General features: G+C 38.1%; 1 protein-coding gene across 3 annotated transcripts in view; it reads right to left on the bottom strand.

Moving 5' to 3' along the window:
- Nucleotides 1-22312, bottom strand: part of ST6GALNAC3 (ST6 N-acetylgalactosaminide alpha-2,6-sialyltransferase 3) — a 522516-nt gene that overhangs the window by 190656 nt on the left and 309548 nt on the right. For all 3 annotated transcript variants that reach the window (XM_053592657.1, XM_053592658.1, XM_053592659.1), the window contains one exon: nucleotides 7479-7888. In XM_053592657.1, coding sequence (XP_053448632.1) covers nucleotides 7479-7888 — 410 coding nt within the window. The remainder of the gene's footprint in view (nucleotides 1-7478; nucleotides 7889-22312) is intronic.

Raw genomic sequence — 22312 nt, 5'->3', positions numbered from 1 at the left:
AAAACAACAGCACTGTCTTAAAAAGAGTCAAGGCATCCAAGAATACAGAAAACAAAATACAGAGATTGCTCTTGGCTTGTATATTTTAAAGACAAGTATGTTAGTAGTCTTAATTTCTTAATTTTGAACTAAACAAGAAAGTGATGGACCAAAAAAGAAAATAAAATTAAAGGACAGGAACATTTTATTTATTTATTTACTCTTGAGACAGAGTCTCAAGCTGTCGCCCTAGGTATAGTGCTATGGCATCACAGCTCACAGCAACCTCAAACTCTTGGGCTTAAGCGATTCTCTTGCCTCAGCCTCCCCAGTAGCTGGGATTACAGGTGACCGTCACAACACCTGGCTATTTGGGGGTTGTAGTTGTCGTCGTTTTGCAGGCCTGGGCTGGATTCAAACCCACCAGTTCCAGTGTATGTGGCTGGCGCCCTAGCCCCTTGAGCTATAGGACAGGAAAAATTTAAATCCTAAGAGGGAAGTAAATCAACTTAAGAGATAAGTCCCATAATAATAAATAAGAAAAAAACTTTAAATCCTTTATAAAATTTAGAAGTCTGGATATGTTTTAATGAGGTTTGTGATTTAAGGCTTGTTTGTTTTTGAATTTCATATCCTGGGTGGGGCTCGAAAACCTTTTCACTGAGGGGTCCACTCTGCACAGTGTGTACAGAGCAGACTCTGTAATATTCAATTGCACCTGTATGTGCACCCGGCCATCTGTCAAGTCACAGCCTCTGGCCCAGGAGGACCTTATTTCCTAAGTGACCTGGCTGTATTCCTGATTCCCCCAATCACCTATGGTCTGTACAGTCCTCCTTTCTTAAAATATGTTGCTGTTATTTTAATCCTAAACTAAGTTGTTTCATCAAACATATCATCAGTTTCTCCCCCCAAACATGTGCATGTGTGCCTGAGAACATGCATGTGTGTTTTTAAATGCAGGAGAGGTTAGTACTGATACCCTGATAAATTATAAATGTCTCTCTGAGCTTCCTATTATTAAAACAGATCTTTCCCTCTTTTTTATTGAATTTTTAATTTCTAGTACACGTGTATTACAGAGAAGGCCCAATGTAGGTCACTTAATGCCAACATAAATAATGAGAAAAAGGGAGTCCCTGTTTCCCAATGCTTGTTAGCCTGAAAACACAGCCCTAAATGGCCTTTTATGCTTTTTGACTCTGAAGTCCTACGGGTCTGCCCACAACTGAGGTGTGAACTTATTGTTCATGCCAAATACATCAGCCAAGGTGGGAATACTAATTCATTTATTTTATTTTTTATTTATTTATTTTTTTTGCAGTTTATGCCTGGGGCTGGGTTTGAACCCGCCACCTGTGGCATATGGGGCTGGCGCCCTACTCCTTTGAGCCACAGGTGCCGCCTGAATACTAATTCATTTTAACAAAAGTGTGTCAGCGTTGCTCCTGAGAAAGTGCTGAGATGCTATATTTGCAAAGACCATCCTCAAAAGGAAAAAAGAAATACTGTTTTTTAGTACTATATCCTGTCTTTCAAGTCTAAGACTTTTTGATTTTGCCCATTTTTTCTTGGTTCAAGTTTTCCTGGGGTTAGGAGCTACATATTGTGAGTTAAGAATAACCAGACATCTCTGTGTTTGGAATTGAGAGACAGCAACAGTACTTTTTTGGATGAACTAGGCACGTCTTTGTGTGTCCTGGCTGAGTCTTGAGTCTCACGTGATAGTTTTGTTTTATTTTTTGCTTTCTGTCCCAGCTTCTTCTTTGCACTTGTTAAGGGAGCTTGCCTTACGAGCTGACAGAGGGGACCTGACGAGGGCTCCCACATTCTCAGAGAAGAAGGCTTTAAACCCCTTCCCACTCCAGATATTACTAAAGGTTTGCAAACCTACGGACTGTGAGCCTATTTAGTCTCTACTGTTGATGATATAATGGCACAAGAAACTTTCAAAACAGTGAAGTGCAAATAGCAAAACCTAGGCTGTGCTTAAAACCCTTGCCAGCTTACACAACTCACCACACAGACAGTGAGGAATAACACATCGCCAATTTCTTTTTCACTCCTTGAGCGGGAATGGATGGCGCATGCTGGCAACGATTAGCTAGGTAGAGATCTTGATACTGTATTTACAAATCAGTGTCCCCTCTTGTGTTTTCTTAAAGTGACTTTAGTGCATCCTGTTTCCTAAATGATCTTTAAAAGTGACTTTCTTCTCATCATCTCTACCTGAGGCAGGAACGTCTTGAAACATTGATTCTATTTGCCACTAGCTTTCATTAATTTCATCCATCCCTGAAGGGGAGCCACATTGGTGCCAGCTAATTAAGACCTATTTAGGGCAGCTCAGAGTCCTTTATCGGCCCAGAATTAGCTTTGCTCTTTTCATGGGGACTGTAGCTTTCTCAATTATTACTTAATTAAATAATGTGCCAGAATATTTCTAAAGTGAAATGCAAGCTGCCGTTGCCCACCTGCCCGTAGGAAAGCAGAATACCTCCCCGTCTCTCTATTGCTTCTCCAGAAAAGTTAATATTCACTTTGCATCTGTAAGTGCCAGGCGCACAGTCACATTGTTCAATGTTGCCTGTGGAGCCATGTGCCACTGTCAGCTCCACAGCGCCTCTGGTGTTAAGATGCATTAATGCAAACGTGTACAGGTCAGCGGCTAATATTATTTATGCATACCAATCATTCCAAGCAGGGAAAAAAAAAAAAGATATTTTGGTCCAGATTGTTTTGAATGTCAGATCTTTAGCTGCAAAGGTTTGTGGAAGAAGTAAACGTTCTGTAGAATTCACAATTCTTGTTTTCCAGAAATATGTTTGGTAAGTGAAAATATAAAGGTGGACCTTGCCCAACTGACTGACAATGCCAAAGAAAACTGGCCCCCCAAAGACAAAGAAAGAAAGGTCAGGTAGCCTTCTCTTTCTGTTCCCAGCCTTTCCCATAAGGACATCCTTTCTAATGTAAGTTTAGAAGTAATGGATAAAAAAAAAAAAAATCAAATTTTACTTGATTTAAAAAGGCAGTCCAATATGCGTGCACACTGGTTTCAACTCGCTCACCCATGTTTCACGGTTCACATATTTTTCCTACCACTTCATGGTTCCGCCGTGAGAAATCCCGTAAGATGAAAAATCATAATTTCTGGCAAAATGAAAATATGCCTAACTTACATAGGAACGTTGTATTAAAAAAAAAAAAAAGCATTTTGACAATTTGAAGAGGCAAGCTGAGAAGCGAACTTTTCTTTGAGGAACTTCATGGAATCATTTTCCTATCATGAATCACTTCAACTATTAGTGATACATTTTTTAATTCTATAAATTATACATAACGATAGTGACATGATGTCCCCATGAGAAACCTGATGATGAAATAAGTACTTGCTAAAAAGTTCCAGGAAGTACAGACAAACCAGGCAAAAGCTTTACAACAAAAGTAAAATTAAACGTGCACCCTTCTTCCCATTCCCTCATGCTCACAGTGATATATACCACTTAACTGATTTTTATTTACTTTTATAATTAATATTTTATAAAATATTAATAACTTTTTGGACTAACACACACATTGTAAGCATAGACCCACATGAGTGGCTGCCAATTAAATAATTTCTTTGATGCAAAATATTCTTAGTATGTTTATAGTAATTATACTGCTTATTGTGCTGTTATCCGTATCCTAAGACTGTTGTGTGTGTGTGTTGATGGATAAAGCAGATGAATAATTACTTTGGGATTGGTGGGATTACACCAGCGGTGCATCTTACAAGGGTATATGTGAAATTTGGTAAACGGTCTGTAAAGCTAGTGAATGATGCCCCATGATCATATCAATGTACACAGCTATGATTTAATAAAAAAAAAAAATTACTTTGGTGTCCCTGGGACCTGGGATTTTCAGGATAGTACAAAAAAGAAACGGATGTAAGACAGACGTTATAAAATAAAAACCTGGTGGCCATAGATTTGAATAGAAAGTTTCAGATTGAACTCATAATGTTAATGACAAAGAGGGACCAAGGTTCTTTGGAGAAATACCTGAATCCAGGTCTGTGTCAGGATATGCACAAAAGAGCCGGAAACATCTGTACTACCTGGAAGCAAAGAGGCTATGCCACTAAAGGTACATCAAAAGGATTCAAAGCCACCCTGAGAGAGTCCCACAGGCCAAAATGGAAATACTAGTCAATGGAAATACTTCAAATATGTTTAAATCTATAAGTCGATATGTAAACATATATAATAATAAACTTACCGATCACTTTTGGAGGATGCAAGGGAACTATGCACTAAAGCTAGTGAATAGAAAGAACACATTAGAAATGTCTTCTATCTTAGGGTAACTGAGTGGTTAGTGAGGATAAGTTACTCTTTATAAAGAGTATCAATTAATAAATGAAAAAAATTATGTTGAAATGTCACCACTTTGCAACCCTAAGAAATTATTGGCTCTGACATTACAAAAGACAAAAGTAGAGTCTTTCTACTGACAGAAGTACTGCCCAACTGTCTCACAAAAAAAATTGGACCTGAATCCTACCAAGTCTCAATAGCAACATAAAATAAATACCATGGGGGAGCAATTAGCAAATCTAGTTTGTGTAAAAGTCTGTAACTAGTTCCTAGGTTTCTTCCACAACAGAGAGAGGGACAGAGGTGGAGGTTTAAAGAAATACAGCAAATATATCCATCACTTGCAATGAATGGCCGTTGTGCTAATCCTGATTCAAGCAAACTTCAGCACTCTGGGAGGCCCAGGTGGGTAGATTGTTTGAGCTCAGGTTGTTGAGACCACCCTGAGCAAGAGCAAGACCCCATCTCTACTGAAAATAGAGAACTAGCTGGGCATTGCAGCGGGTGCCTGTAGTACCAGCAAGAGGATCTCTTGAGCCCAAGAGTCTGAGGTTCTTGTGAGCTATGATGTGCTGACACTCTGCCACTTGTCCTGTTTTGACAAAGGGAGACACCGTGTCTCCAAATAAAAAAAAGTAATGATATTAAGTATTGTCAATTGTTGTGTAGGACAATGGCATCATATTTTATTTAAGATTTTTTTCCTTTAGAAGCATACACTGAAATATTTATGAATAAAATGAAATGAAATCTGAGATTTGCTTAAAAAAAAAAACAAAACCTTAGGGGGAGAGAAACCATGTAGGTATAGATGAAACAAGATTGGCCATGAGTTAATAATTATTCGAGCTGAGTGGTGGCTATATGGGGGTTTATGACACCACTAGTCTCTCTACTTTATACGTTTGACATTTTCTTTCATGAAAAGTTAAAAAATATATGCTAGTTCAAAATCTGGCAATGAATGTCAGATCGTCATGGGAAATTCTTAGACAATCAAAGTCTTTAGTGCAGCTAAAGTTAGGATATAGACTTAAATTAGGGTTTACTATTTAATCGTCCATTCTGCCATTTCTAAAATACTAGCATAGTTATCTTTTTCTTTTAGATTGTAGTACTCAGTGGAGAAACCAGACAGGAATATATTCCATGAAAAAGGGAGAAAAGATATATATATAGGAAGAATGCATCAAAAAATTATTTTGGCTTTTTTTTTTACTTTTATTTTGGTAACTCTACCAGTTGAATAATACCTGCAAATTAATTTTACCAAATGAGCAAAATTACCAACGTATTTTCTCACTATACAAACAGCTTTCTTCTCACAGTCAGGAGGGACATAATCTCTCAAGACTTTTCTCCCCCTGTTCTTATTGTACAATCTGCACATTTGGGATGGTGTTGTCTCCCTAAAAGCTCACAGCAAAAGCCAACATGATATAAACGCATAAAAACTAACCAACAGCATGCCAAGCTCTTCTCCGATATCTCCAAATTACTCTAGAGCTTATAGCTATGACTGGGGGATGCCTTGAGGGTTGACGCTCATGAAAATTGCATTGCTCTGGGCTAGGGAGAGACCCAAGACTCCCCAGACCCCTTGAGAATGGTCAGACCATACAGAATGGCACCACAGGCAAGCGTGTTTCCTTGAAGGACCATCCTGCCTCCTTTTATTTTTACTGCTCATCTCTTCGGACAGTTTGTGCTACATGGACTCATATCTAATCTTTGGAATTTTCTTGCTTATTCTAAACCAGTGGTTCTCAACCTTCCTAATGCCGCAATGTATTTTCATTGTTACAAAGGGATCTTGACCCACAGGTTGGAAACGGCTATTCCAAGCAGTAGGAAGGACTAGTATTATGGCTGTTTCCATCTTACATTTCATATGAAGCTGTACATGTTGGGTACTCAGAAGTAGAAAATGTCAAGTTCAAATCAGTCCACATTATCAATAGGAGAGTAGGTCCATCTAGATTATTTAAGTCATTATCAGTGTTCAAATTATATCCAGAGATGTCAGAAAATGACCAGCCCACCACAAGCACATACCTCAACATAGCTACAGGTTTTGATTTGATAATGTGGAATAATGAAAGATACACATTTTAAGGAAATCAGAATACTAATATCTCTTTGCTTCCAGCAGATGTCAAATTTATCCATTTATTTGTGCTTATTGCACAAATAAGCAACATTCACAGATAATTTAAATCTTTAGCCCCTGGTTTCAACATCTTCCTCAGCAATTCTTCATTGGAGCTAGATATGTGAATTAAGATCAACTAACTTGCAATTCCCCCTCTCTCCATTATGCTGGTAATCTTTCTGAAGGGAAGGAAAAAATGGCAGGCAATAACACAGTTATGTAGAGCTGGGGGAGCTAGAGAGGGAGCAAAGAGTGGAAGTCGGAGAAGGAAGGGAAGGAAAAGAATGAGCCAAGGAGGCCTCCAGAAAGGGAAGTGCGTGCTATGGACTACAGAATGCTGAAGAAGAAGATGTGATAACAGCATGCAAATTGGCTTTTGGATAATTGAGTGAATGGTATTTACACCTCACTTCTCTTCAAGAATCTAACTGCTAATGATTTTAAGTGATGTATAATTTCTATATGGTCTTCTGTTTAACAAGTTAAATATCAAGTTATGATGTTCAAGATCACGGTGTCTATTTGTATGCAAGAAGCTATGGGATCTTATCAGAGAATCGATAGCCTGTTCTGTTTGTAGTCTCAGGTAAATTTTGCCAGAATTTCCAGAAGAGTTTAGACCACTGCATAATCCTGAAGTTCCTTAACATTTCTCAGTTTTGAAATAAAAATGTGTAGACTTCCTCTGTCAGCTGAAATCCAACTTAATCAATAGCAATTGAGCTAAACAAGAAAAAATATGTCTTGGAGAAGGATTCAGTGTACCTTAGAGCTTGAGGCAATCAAAGTGGAAAGAACGGAAATAGCATAGGTGGAATTAAATGCCACATTACCCCTGGCTCATCAAATTATCATAACAGCCAAAAACACACATATCAATCCATTAAAAAAAATTTCATTCATTTGATAGCTGAAAAAAAGGATTCAGCAAAGTCTTAGCATGAAAGATAACAAAACACAATGAGGCTACTTCAGAGGGGACTCACCGGTCTTTCCCAGTCTCCTTCTTAAAAACTCCATCGCAGTGACTCATGCGCTTCTCTGTGGTCACGTAAATTCGGGCACTCGGATAGACGTCAACAGTCTTTTTCAACATGTTGTAAACAATTCCATTGCCGTCTTTCCTCATGTTACGGAAAGGGCCCCAAATAACATAAATGGTGGTGTTTGCTTCCTTGAAAAAATAATCAGGGTTTTTTAGCAAAAGTGGAACACTCGTATGGGACACAACTCGAATCATCGTCATGTGGCCAACATCTTCTTCATAACCTTTGGTGGGGGCGTTGTTCATTCTCCAAATGCAGGAGGACTGATCTATCTCATCCCCCACCTTCTGGCCAACCATCTGGCCTGAGTTGGACACAATGGCACAAAGATCACAGTCCAGTTGCAAAGGCTGAAAAACAGAAAGTGAAAGAAGGCCGGTGAAAAAATATGTATTAACAGATCAGTAAATTCCATCCACAAGTTCTTCTGGGAAAACAAAGAATTCAGATGTTATGTAATGGCTGAATATGGAAATATCTCTGAACTACATAGACATATTTACCAATCCTATAGTCTCTCCTATAGGTCATCAAGTTAGGAGTACGAAAACCAGTGTATGGTGCCCCATGACCACATTAATGTATCCAGCTATGCTTTAATAATAAAATTAAAAAATGTAAAAAAAAAGTACATGTAGGGTGGCGCCTGTGGCTCAAAGGGGTAGGGCGTCAGCCCCATATGCCGGAGGTGGCGGGTTCAAACCCAGCCCTGGCCAAAAACTTCAAAAAAAAAAAAAAAAAACAGTAAATATATACAATTGAAACTAACTTTAATTTCTATAATCCCAATGTGTTGGCTGAAAATGGTGTGGAAATACAGTCAATTGTTTTTCACCCTAAGTGATGCATTTTTTAAAATTAAGAACTGTAATTTCAAATGAAATAAAAAATATATAAATATTTGATCTCTGTAATGAGGTCGGAAAAACTAAAAGATTTACGAAAGAAATATAGACTGCCATCAATTTTGTATTTTACTTATATACATGAGTGGATATGTAGCACTTTATAAAAATATATATAATTCAGCAAATGGAGAGGTTCTGGAAAAGATTTTCAGAACCTAGAACTACTTAAGACAAGCAGCAAAAATATTACAAAAAAGCAGCAAAAATATTACAAAGACTCTTCAAAATTCCCTCATGATAATTATGTTATTTTAGAAGAATAAAGAAAGGCCTCTTTTCAGAACTCCAGGAAGGAACGTACTGCATTTCTAGAGCTGGTCTGAGCCCCTCTTCTTATTTTATTTAAACACAGAGTTAACAAAGATTCACAGAAGTGGATACAAATGTAGATTGTCTAACTCTACGCCCACAGCTCCTTTCATTATTCCTGCTTTCTTTTCTCCTGAAACAACCCAATAAATTACTTTTGGTGCTTTTCTCCCACATGAAGAAATGACTCCATCTTTTAAACAGAGATAAATAAGCAACGTGCTTTGTTAATACACATCTTTCTCCTCTCCCTTCAAGGAGATTCCACATTTTGCATCTGACGTTTCATCCTGAGTTTCTAGTGGGCTCATAGACCGTCCTTACTGTACATACTATGCTGCATTTTAATTTATTGCTTAATTGTACCTGTCTACTAGACTATAAACTCTGGAAGAATAATGTCTATCTTCATCATTTTAACCTCACTGTCCAGAATTCCCTAGAACACATTAGTAGCTCAGTTGGTTAAATTAGGATATTAAAGAAATTAGGTTAAAATAATTATAGGAGAGACAAAGTACATCAAACAGTTCATGTGGGCAATCATCACATGACTGTCACAGATCATTTTCCTACCAGTGACAGGTACTCACAGTATCCACTGAGCACCTACAGTGTGCCAGGCATAGTTCCAGTGGTTAGAACTCAGCTGTGAAAATTATGAACAAAAATTCCTACCTCCAAAAAGCTTATCTTCAAGTGGAGGAAAGTAGAGAAAGACAGTAAATAAACTAGCCTACTATAAAAAGTTGTTAAATGCTGACAAGCTCTGAACAGAGAACAATCAAACAGGGGAGGGGCTTGCAGGGGAGGGGTGAGGAGATAGGGGTCTGTGCCTGTGTCTCTGTGTGTTTGTGTTGGTGGTGTGATCAGAAAAAGGCCTCACTGGGCTGGACACAGTGATCACGCTTGTAATCTTAGCACCCTGGGAGGCCAAGGTGGGAGAATTTCTTGAGCTCAAGAGTTCAAGACCAGCCTGAGCAAGTGTGAGACTCCTATCTCTACTACAAATGGAAAATTTAGCCAGGCATTGTGGTCCCAGCTACTTGGGAGGCTGAGGCAAGAGGATCACTCAAACCCAACCCAAGAGTTTGAGGTTGCTGGCTTGGTGAGCTAGGCTGGGGCTATGACACTCTAGCCTGGGCGACAGAGTGAGACTTTATTTTAAAAAAGAAAAGAAAACAGGCCTTGCTGAGAAAATGATATTTGAGAATTTGAGAAAAGACGTGAATGAAGTGAAAGAGCTGGCCATGTGGATATCTGGGAAAAGCATTCCTGCAGAGCGAAGTGAAGCCACGGCAGATACCTGCAGGAGAGGACTAACAGATCAGGGCACTTGGCAGAGACAGTGGGGAGTGAGGTGGCACCAGGGCCACAGCCACAGAGGGGACAAACTGCCCCAGCCTTTGATTTCACGTGAGATGAGGAGCCGCTGAAGGGCTCTGGGCAGAGAAGTGACTGATCCGCCCAGAGCTACAGTTTAAAGCACTGGTGCTGTGTGGAAGGTTGATTAAAACAGGCCAGAGTGGAAGCAGGGAGCACAGGCTACTGCCACGATCCCGGCGAGAGAGGAGGGTGGCCTGAACCCTGCTGAGTAGCGAAGGAGAGAGAGGCTGCTCGTGCTCTGGGGCTACTCGGAAGGGAGAGCCTGCTGCACAGCTTCAGCCTTTTAACCTAAGCAACTAGAACACTGGAACTGCCTCTAACTGGGGAGCAAAGACTTGAGGAAGATGGGGTTGGGAGGGGAAGATCAGTTCATTTCCAGACCAGCTGCCTTGAACACAGCCTCTCAGTCAAATGCTGCAACAAAATTACTCAAACTGCCTTAAAGACCCCCTCCCCACCCTCACAATTATTATAACATGGGCTACAGGCTCATTGTGGAGAACTTAAAAAATTAAAAAGTAATAGAAAAAATAAAAATTTCCAAATTCACATTACTTTACAATACTATGTATATTTTTGTCATTTTTTTCCTTCTACATATATTATTCTAGACAGGTTGATAAATACTATTTATGCAATTTGGTAGCCTTGGTTTTTCCATTTCATTTCATATCATTAACCTTCCCCATTCAAGAAAATGGCACTTAGAGATCATTTAAATGCCTGGTCAATATTCCGTTGTATGGATATACCATAATTTTCTGTTTCCCTACTGCTGGAATTTAGTTATTATCTGTTTTTTTCTACCCATAAAAAGTGCTCTGATGAACATCCTTATGCTTCCTGCTATATTTTGGACGCTACGAGTACATTCATTTAAATTAATTTCTTTGATTTAGTTTTTATTGTGCTTCAATAGCATATACCAGACTGAAAAAGATGTCTGTTTATATGAGATGTCAAAAATAAGAATTTTGAAAGCTTGATTTGCAGAACCGAAAAAAGTCCATTTATGAGGTGTCTAAACTTGATATGAAAGGGACTATCCATTACCCCTGCCACTATAAGTTATCTAAAGTAGGTTAAACAGCAGGTGGTCTAGGCCCCAAGTCCTTTCAAGGTGGGTGAGTGGACCATGGACCACGATTCTTAGAAAATGGGGTTTTGTAGGTTGGTGTACAGTGAAGACTTCACCAATGACTGGCTGGAGGCACAGGGAGATGCCTGCTGGGGCTGGCGTCTAATGCCATTCGTTTGTCCTCTACTTCGGAGCCTGCATTCTCTTAGGTAGTGAGGAAGCACACAAGATTCCTCCTGCCAGGCTACACTTAGCTGAGTTCTCCAAATTCACTTAGTCATGCAAATCAATGACTGATTTAAACTGTGTGTGTCATATGGCACACTCCAAGTTATCACCAGGATGCATATGGTGCAAGGAGGTTACGTTCCATCTACTGTTCCAAGAAATTGCCTCATTTTATAACAAAAGCACATTTAGGGTATAGCGTCCATGAAATCAAAAAGAAGAAAAGAAACAACAGCCTTAGATGTGTTCTAATCTATAAAATGCAGCAATTTGCATTGAATTTCCCCATCGTTACTGTGAATTAGCTGGTTCTGCAGTAACAAGGCTTAATTTAACTAATAAATCAGCCTACTGGTCGCACTTCAAAATTGTAACCTCTGAAAGTGATCAATTAAGACATCACAATCTGTTTCACGACAACATATTGGGTTGTGCAGTTGTGCAGATTATGAGGTTAGCTGCTAACTGATAACTCGAGGGCAAACACCAGCAGCCTCTTGTTCATGTAGCAAGTGTGTCATGGGGTGGAACGCTATGAATGCAGTGGCTTTGGGGGGTGGACGGCGATCTTTAAATTGCCCCCTTCACTTGGCCCTGTTTATTATGGCCGGAGTCTGCCCATGCTTGTTGCTCACAGATCTAATGATCTGATTTCCTGAGCAAGGTACCCAGAGACGTGGCTGGATATGAGGATCGCTCCATTTCCCACTGACTTCCAGGAACCATTTTTAGAGTCTGACTGGAGCATGGGGCTGGATGAATAAAACATTCCCAATCGTCATCAGAAGCTTCCGGTGGCACAAAGAGTGTGCGAAGGCCCAAGGGACTCATGTATACATTTGAAGGTACCTTCAAACTATAGTAACCCATGATGAAAAGAAAGAAAGAAGCTAGGCACAAATGGACGGTCTGACCCCAAAGCTGCTCTGATCTACTTATCTCAGTGGCTTTTATTAGCTTTATCACTACATCTTCTGATCTCAACCTTCTTTGTTAAAATGCACTGCTGTTTCTTCAACTCATTTATATTATTTGATTTGGAGGCCTTGCTTGAAATGTATTTCTACTCACGCTGCCTCTGTAAGCAGCTCCTCTTTCTTTCTACATTGAAGCCCTGGATGTTCCAAGATGTTTACTGAGATTTTTCTGATTCCATTTCATCAAGCCCCATCCTAACTTTGAATTCTCCTTTTTAGTTGAATCATCTCTATTTCTTCTTATTGCAAACAAACGTCTCACTATCTTGTCCCTCGTACACTAAAATCATCCTTGAAAACAACCTGTACACTCAAAGCGTGTTGATTGGGCTTGAAAACCGTGTCCCTAAAGTGGGAGCACCACAGATATTCAGCCTACATTGTCTGGGCAGCTGTGCCTCTGTCCAAGAAAGCCCACCAATGTCAAATGCTTCTTTTTATTTGAGGTCTAAAATATTGATTACTTTTTAATGGTAACAACACTATTATTTGTTTGGGGTATTTTTTTCCCTCCACAAAAGTACACAAACTCTATGCCAGCATGCTTGACATAAACGCTGAGTTTGGAGAGCATGTAGATTTTGATGAAATCTCTTGAACAACCAAGTAATTTTGATTTCGCACCTATCCTGTGCAAGGCACTATAAAGGGTCAAATAGTTTTAAAATTCTAATCAGTGTGAACTTCAGCTCAGTGCATGGCTCAGAGTTATGTGGGGGCAGTTTTGTGATCAACTGGGGTCAATTCCTATACTGTTTCAGAGGCTTAAAAAATGGCCTTGAAAAACAAGTCTTTTCTCTGCTAAAATGAATCTTGACATTTTGCCTCTTTACAAGGAAAAAAGGACTCGATTCTTGGCTGGGATACCAGGGCAGGGTGAGAGAGAGCGACGGAGGGAGGAAACAGCATGGAAGAGACATACAAGGATAGAAAACTGTATTTTTAAACATACATGTGATTAGACGCCTATTATGGGGGAGTCATCCTGCTCAGCACTTCATTACATTACTCTACTTCATTTTCATAATAGATTTTTCAAGTTAATTTGTTGTATTTCCCATGACAGGGTTGAAGAAACTGAGACAAACATGATGGGCAGTGGACACTAGATACCGTTCAGGTTTAAAAAGTAGAGCATACTATGATATCATAGTTATTAATGTCCACTGTTCTCAATATACACACACGTAAAGACTTCAAAGAATACTCAGTATTTTATTAAAATTATTTACATTACTGGATGGAGTTGAAACACATTCTTCTTAGTAAAGTATCATGAGATAAGAAAGGAAAAGCAAGTATCCAATGTGCTCAATACTAATATGAAGCCAGTAGATGATCTAATACATGCCCACACAAGAGAAAAACTCAATTCAATGCAAATTAGGGGAGGGAAGAAAAGGGAGAGGCATTGTTGTGCTCCCACCTTATAATGGGCACAATGTAAGGGTACATGGCACATCTCCCTGGGTGCAGGACATCACTACAACAGGGACTTCAACAAATGCAAACATTGTAACCTAATCATTTGTACCCTCATATTAATCTGAAATAATAAAAAACATATTACATTATACATTAATGATTTAAATATGCTGATAGCTAAGACTCTCACCAAAATAGGACAAAATCTCTCAGCAGAAAGGCTCCCCAAGAACACGAGGTGTCACGTGTGACTGGAAGTAACTTCTCTCTTTTTTGGCAATGATACTAGCATGGTATAAACAATTCCGTAGAAGCGCTTTTCTTACTATTTTCAGTTTGGAATATGACTAAAATTTAAGTGTAAGATGAACTGATCATGACCAAACTGTTAGTTTTAAAATAGTCCTTCACATCTAATTCAATGTGCTTTTCCCACTGTTTGGCCCACAACAGTAACAAGCTGTATTTCTTTCTCAAGCAATAGAGGACTCCCTGCCTGTTGGGGTTGGGGGCTGGGAATTAAGACCATGGCAAATGGTGGAAGCCAGTCTCCATTACTGAAGAGAAGACCTCCCTACTGCCTGAACGCCTCCATGAGGTAGACTCTTGTTATAAACCCACACGGGCCTGTGGCAAATCCTTGCAAATCACAGTTCCCAGAAGACCATCACGCCAAGCCACTCTCCAACTCCTAACCCGCCCTCACCTCGTTTACAAAGATACAGGACACTGGCTGACTGGGATGCAATTCTCATTACAGGTTTTTTTATACCCGACCTGTTATTATTTTTATTTTATCATAAGCATGAGTGTTTGACAGGCACACAGATAAAGTATGTATTTTTAAAATGCTGAAGAATGTTAAGCACAGGGAACTGATTCCCTATGAAGGGCCTATATCCTCTGATAACAGGGGGTATTGGGGAAAGTGTAGATATTCTTAACTCTTTGTAATAGCCTGTGGCATTTTTATAATTAGTAAGTTTATTTCCTTGTAAATATATATTTTACTTAAGTAGACTCTAGAAATCAATTTGCCATGTTATGCTCAACTGATCCCTGCCTGGCTGAGAGAGAGAGAGAGAGAAATAGGCAAAAATAACAGGTTATTCACTGTTACTGGCAAGTTTCACCTCCCACTGAGTCAGAGTCACTTTTCTCTTTAAATTAAAGGATGCTTTTCTCTGTTCTAAATGAACACACACACACACACCCGGTCACCTTCTCCCAGCCTACGGGACAGCATGCACTCTTAGACCCCTGATACTTACCAGTTGCCCTGTGAAATCTCCCCCTGGGTTGTCTTCTCTGGATATGAACCTGACAAATTGCTCTGTTCTTTCTGAATGAAATATTGGGACAACTGCCAAGCACTTTACATTTTAATCAGTAAGAAGAATGAAATATTTAACCTTTACTTTTTTTCCCTCTGAATAAGCTTATAGACAATAGAATGGATAATTAAAATCTGTGGAATAAAACTTGCAAAACAGTGGCTTCCCCAGAAAAAAAGGAGCAGCCATATACGAAAGGTCACCTGTCAGCTAGTTCTAGTTATTAAATCTCTGCATTTATCACTAAGGTGGCTTCATGGAAAACGAAGGTCAAGACATTAAATTATGAAACAGTCGGAATTAGAAAAGGTCACCAAAAATTCAAGTAAAATTTAACAAAACCTGCTAACGCTACGTCTTAGAAGCAAGCAGAAACAGCCGGGTTTTTGAAACACAGCCTTGGATAGCTCCAATCTATCTCCCGTACATACTTTAGCCCTGTATAGAAAATGAATTTTCATTTGCTGTCTTAAAGTCTAAAATGAAATTTGCTCATCTCAAATAAAAATAGGAACTTCAAAGAGTAATTCACAACAAAAATCATATTTGAATTGAACCAGACTAAATTATTGAAAAACATTGTTTTACCCTCCTCTGATGGCTGCTTTCGTTCCAACCATAAGCATGAAATTTAAAAAATTGGAGATGGGATACTCATGATACCTTAAATACTTTACAGAACAATTAGCAACTCACCACTCACTAATTTACCACTTTAACGTTGAAACAAAAGCCATCTTTGCTTTTCATTATTCAGTTTGAATGAATCTGAACAAAGCAGGTTGAACAAAGCTCCAGAGACACACTCTCGAGTTTGCTGTCATTTATTTCCCGACTCTTCCTGAATGTCTAAGGAGTTTTAGTTTTAGAGGCTTCAACGTGTATAATGACGCCATTGGGGAATAGATTTTGCCTTTATTCCCCTTGATGTTCTTTTTGAGGTCTTTTAAGTGAGAGGTACAAAAGAGGCATTAACAATCTGGCATTGTTTTTATTGCTTGACAAAGAAAAAAATGTATTTTAATTTTTCCCGTGTTTCAGGAATGATTAAGCAAGCTGTTTTCATCTATACTGAGTCACTTTCAGCAGACCTCTAACTGTGAGCAAAGAATTATGAAGACTGTATTACAGAGAAATCAGCACAGTTCAGCCAAGCCAACCTGTAAATGTACTTCTTTGCCCCTCCACAACCCAGGATCTCCCAGTGAATGCAGCTCTCAAAAGTAACATGTATAAATCACATTGCACACAAAATGAAAGATTTGATAACCTGTGGTCTAGCTCTGATTCTCAGTGGATTTGGGATATAGCATTTACCTTGGTTCGTACCCAGTGGCATTAAATCCAAACATAAAACTTAATACGGGGGTGCATAAAAATGTTAATGTCAAGAAATAATTCTACAACAGCCAACATAAAGCTGTGTTTCTCAGTGTCATAGATGATGTGCTCCCGTTATTTGTAAGTTCCTCAAGGGAATGGATCTGAGTAATCATGTAGGTGTGCCTAAGGAAAGCCACTTGCTTTCTGTAGACTGGGAGGCTAAAAACCAGTCTTCTCAAACCAAGAAAGGGTTTTCCTCCTATGGACTTGAATAATGGAAACAATTTATATTCCTTGATCATTATTAGGTTATAAGAAAATTTGGCTAATTTTATGGCCAGCTGACCTCTATTATTTTTATCTCCTTTCAGGAAGATAATTGGAAAACCTACTGCTAATATAGCATCCAGGAATGTCATGGAAAGACAGTAAAACGGATTGATGCTATAGTATTAGTTATCTTAACACATCATTCAACTGGGAACAAAGATCTCACTTGGTTGCACATTGCAAAGGCCAGTGAAGCTTTTAATAATGGCAACAGCTGGACTTCACCTCTCACCAAATGACTCAGATGATTTTTGAGGGTGACACCTATACATCAGGATTATTTTCAACTTCTACACATGGTTCCTAGATTAGAGGAACATTGTCGCAGAGGAACAAGCAGTGACAAAACAGAAGATCATCGTGTCTGACAAAAGGGATGAAAAATAAAATGGTGGGTTTGGGTCTGGGAGGGAGATGTGTAGAGTAGGAAATCCTTCTGGTTAACTTCCAAATACTAAATCAGCAACCAGCACTTACACCTGAAACCGGCCCTAGACATCAGACATTTTGAGAGGCAAATGGAGAAGATAATAAAAGTTTACATGTGGTACCAACATCGAAAACTTTTGTTTCCCATGAAGTTATTGTTAATTATACAGCATTAGATATTTTCTTAATGTTCTGCCTAAAATTTGTTTTGGAAGCAAGGAAAATCTTGCTACCTTTGAAATTCTCTCAATTGTCATCCTACCAGCAGGTAAGGCTAGTGGTAACTTGAACATGCATTGACATTCATTCAATATAGAGTTTTGAAAATTTATTTCATATTTTTTTTCTGGGCCGGAGGATGCTTTAGTGGGTTTGTAGTGGGAAAGGAAGATGTGGAGTAATTGAGAATATAAGAGAAGGCCAGTGGCTCACGCCTATAATCCTAGCACTCTCGGAGGCTGAGGGGTGAATTGCTTGAGCTCATGAGTTCAAGACCAGCCTGAGCCAGAGCAAGACTCCATCTCTAAAAATAGCCAAGTGGTGGGCACCTGTAGTCCTAGCTACTCAGGAGGCTGAGGCAAGAGAATCGCTTAAGCCCAAGAGTTGGAGGTTACTGTGAGCTATGACGCCAGGGGACTCTACCGAGGGTGACAAAGTGAGACAAAACAAAACAAAGAAAGAGAATATAAGAGAAGGGCCCACTGATTTGAGTGAGGACACATGGAAAACAAGACAATAATTTAAGAGTACACATTGGATTGTCAGCCTTTGGAAAGATAAGGATACTTCTTTTTCTGAAACAAGAACAAAGAACTAAGGATGAGAGGAGAAACAGATAACCTTACAAGAGAGAACGGTAATTAGAGTTCACTCTAAATTCCTTTACATTTCTATGAAGCAACTAAGGGCTAATCGTGGGATGCTGACCGATAAGGTTAATGGGCTACAGAAAAAGGCTGAACTTCTGAGAAGGAATATTTTGAGTAAGACAGCTGAGCATACAGAGGATTGTCAATAACGTCTTAGCTGACATATGGAAACTACAGAAGCACATGCACACCTATAAATGTAGGGTGAGCCTACTGTAAGGGTTATATATTCTTTCTAATGAAGTTCAGAAACACAGAGACAGAAACAAAGACGCTACCCAGCTTGACCCAGGGCTAGAGATGAACAGTGCACTGAAGTTGAGAAATAACCGTGGACACGAACTTTAAGCTGAAAATGGAAGGAAATGGTGGCAAAATGAGTGAATGGAAGAGGTAAAGAAACATGAATCTTAGCAGTGGTATGTACATTCTTTGGAAACAAGGACAGATATGTTTCTATTGTATATCCTGAGATTAGTCTTATTTTAGGAATAAGAAGAAAAATGTGATTTGCATAGGCTTTGATTTAAAGGCCTATAATTCCAACTGGGATGGGCTTCAGGAAGGAAGCTGTAGTGTAAGTTATTTTTTCTTGTTTCAAAATAAAATCCCAAAGTCAGAGGATTTTCAACTTCATGACTGTTCAAACGCACCATCATGAGAACATCTGCTTCAGTAATGTTAACTTACCAAATTCAGACCAAATCTCCATGGAAAATAAAGAGTTGAAAAAAACATTAAAATTCATATCCTCAAAACCATCAAAAATCTGGCATGATAATGAAGACGGGAACTCACCAACGCAATAGGCTACGGTTGCCTCAGAGGCATCCATGGTTCTAGAAAAAGCAGCTGAGCTCTGCTTCCGGGACCCTCTAGGGAGGGGAACAGAAATCAGAATCCAGAGCTCAACCAGGGTACACGTACATCCACTTTGAACTGGCCTTCCTAGATGTATTCTGAGGTCAAGTCTGAACTGGAAATGAACCAGTCTTGCAAAGTCTGTCACTCTACTTTTTGTCAACTGGCTATCTCTGAAAACCTCAATTTTGGAAATTATATTATGTAGTCCTGAACTTCCATTGGCTCTAAATAACTAGAACAAGCAAAGAAAAGTCATCTCTGGAGAAAGAATTTCATCCTAGCCCTCAAATTCTTATTACAAATAAAATTTTAAATACCATGCCAAATGCACTATTTAAAAAAAAGACATATAAGGAGACAAAACACCAATATAGAAAAGTACCACATATAAGAAAACCAACATATATAGAAAAACACCAATATAAACAGTCACATAAGAACTCCAGGTATGAAACTAAAAGGCACAGACTAAAATAACTGTGTTCACTATGCTCAAGGAGATAAAAGTGAAAACTTTGGGAGAAAAATAAAAACCATACAAAATGATGGAGCTGATGTGTAAAACTTTCAGGTAGAAGTTCTAGAACTGATAAATCTAACCCAGAAGATGAAGAGCTCAATACATTGATTACACAACAAATTAAATAAAACTAAAGTAAGAATTAATAAACTAAAAGATTACAATGAATGTTCAGAATGAAACATGAGGTTAAAAATACAGGATAAGAGACCCAGAGACTAGGATGAGAAAGCTTAACATAAACTCTCTCCAAGGGAGAGAAGATATACCACGGATAGAGGAAAATGGCCAAGAATTTTCTAGAATATGACAGTTTACAAATTCAAAAGTTTCAGTGACTCCCAGTCAAAATAAATCCATACCTAAACACATCACGGTGAAGCTTCATAAAAACAAAAATGAAGAGGAAATTTTAGAATCAAAATGAACACAAAATAGCAAATAACTTGAGAAGTAGTATGGAATTAAAGTATGTTAAGGTTCTAACATGATAATGAGAAGAGAGTACATGTACTTAATAACATCACACTTTTCTAAGGGTAGGGAAGCAGTTCTCAAACTTTTGTTTTCCAGTTCCATGATTTTCTTGAAGTGACTGGGGAACTTCATTCATTTTTGAGAAAATGTCTGCCAAGTACAGAAATCTGAATATTCATAGTTTGTGTGTTGGCTGGCATTTTAAGTAAAAATGGTGTTCAGTGAAACTTGCAACTCATAAAATGTTTCAAATTTAAAAATTGGCAAGAAGAATACATCAATGTAATTTGCAATATTAACAGTAAACTCATACAATCATCTCAAATGTAAAATATAATACAATCATCGCAATAGATGCAGCAAAAGAATTTGATAAAATTCACTGTTGACCAATAATTAAAAACTATTATTTAAGGGAAAGTGATGAGGGACTTCTTTAATCTGATAAAATATTTCTACAGAACAAAAGTTCTATAGCAAACATTTAACATTGAACGTTAAAAAATGTTAAGAGCTATTCCTTTGAAATTGAGAATAAAATGATAATTTTTACTATCACGGATGCTATTCAACATTATACTGAGATCTTAAAAAAATAACAACTGGCAAAGAAGAAACAAACATAATTATTCATAGATAATATCATGGTATATAAAAAGTTCACATGTAAATTTTTATAATTTTTATTAGAGTTAGCAGGATTGCTAGATACAATTCAGAATGCAGATCAATTGTATTTCAATGTAGCAACAATGACCATTTAAAGAAGAATATCATTTATCACAGCATCAAAATATAAAATAATATAATCTAATAAATCTAATAAAAGATGTGCAAGACTATGGAGAAAATAAAACTTTATTGAGAGACATTATAAAAAATCAGCAACAATGGAGAGATATAAAATGTATATAGAATAGAAACTCAGTAACATAAAGATGCAAATTCTCAACAAATTGATCTTATAGATTCAAGGAAATCTCAAACTGAATTCTCCAAATAACCCAAGATTTCTTCCATGGAACTTTGCAAACTGATTCTAACATTTTTATGGAAATGCAAAGGGCCAAGAAAGCTAAAACACCCCTACTGAAGAGTACCAAGGTGATGTAGACACAAGAACAGACAAATAGTTTACACAAGAAAAATAATAAAGAGCCCAAAAGATGTCAAGCAGATAACGAAGAAAAAAAATCAGCCATTTTAAAAACTAGAGCTGGACTAACCAGATAATCTCATATAAAATCGTATGTCTATACTCTTCCTGACACTCAAAATTCAGTTCCAGGAACTGGAAACCTATATTCAAAAGATAATATGGGAGAAAATTTTCATAACACCAGCATAGGAAAAAAATAAGAAACAAAACTGAAGAGGAAGAGACGGATAAAAGGGACTATATGAAATATAAGAATGAACATTTTTATAGTCAAAAGACAATAAGGGAGACAGGTGGGCCACGGGGGAGGAGAAGACATATCACAGAAAAGGTTAATATACAACACAAATAACAAATCTCTACAAATAGATAATAAAAGGCAGCCAACACAATACAAAAATGGGCAAAAGATTCAACCATTGCATAAAGAGGAAATTTAAATGGCAAATAAGCATAAGAAAAGGTGCTTATCATTAGTAATCCAGAAAAATGCAAATAAAAACAGTGAGGTAGTTCTTTTTTTTTTTCTTTTCTTTTTATAGTTTTTGGTAAGGGCCGAGTTTGAACCCACCACCTCCAGTATATGGGGCCAGCACCCTACTCCTTGAGCCACAGGCACTGCCCACAGTGAGGTAGTTCTGACACCCACTAGCTGGCCTGAAAATACAAAAATGTCTGACAAAGACCAAGCATTGAAAAAAATGTGTGCAAGCTGGAAATCCAGACACCGGCTGGTGGGATGGTGATCTTTCCTGGATACTTTGTAATTCTGTGGCTATTCTGCACATCTAAATGTATGTTCTATGGCCTAGAAATTCTACATGCTGCTTGCTATATATCCTATAAAAATGCATTCTTCCATGTATCAGTTTCACGTATGAAATATGCCCAGCAGCATTGTTTATAACATTCTCATGTTGCAAACAACACAAATTTTTGTGGATACACTTGTACGGGGGAATACTACCTAGCATTGAAAACAAGTGAACAACATGGATAAATCTTAAAAGTGTTATGTTTAGCCAAAGCCAGATACAGTGGAGCATGCTGTAGAAGATTTGATTTGTATATACAACACTCTAAGTAAGCTAAGAGTAGGAAATTTTCTTTGCATGATAAAAAATGTCATTCTGAAACCAAAACCAACGTCCCAACTAA

Source organism: Nycticebus coucang, chromosome 5 (assembly GCF_027406575.1).
Source record: "Nycticebus coucang isolate mNycCou1 chromosome 5, mNycCou1.pri, whole genome shotgun sequence".
NCBI classification, from domain to species: domain Eukaryota; kingdom Metazoa; phylum Chordata; class Mammalia; order Primates; family Lorisidae; genus Nycticebus; species Nycticebus coucang.
This window is presented reverse-complemented; position numbering and strand designations above follow the sequence as displayed.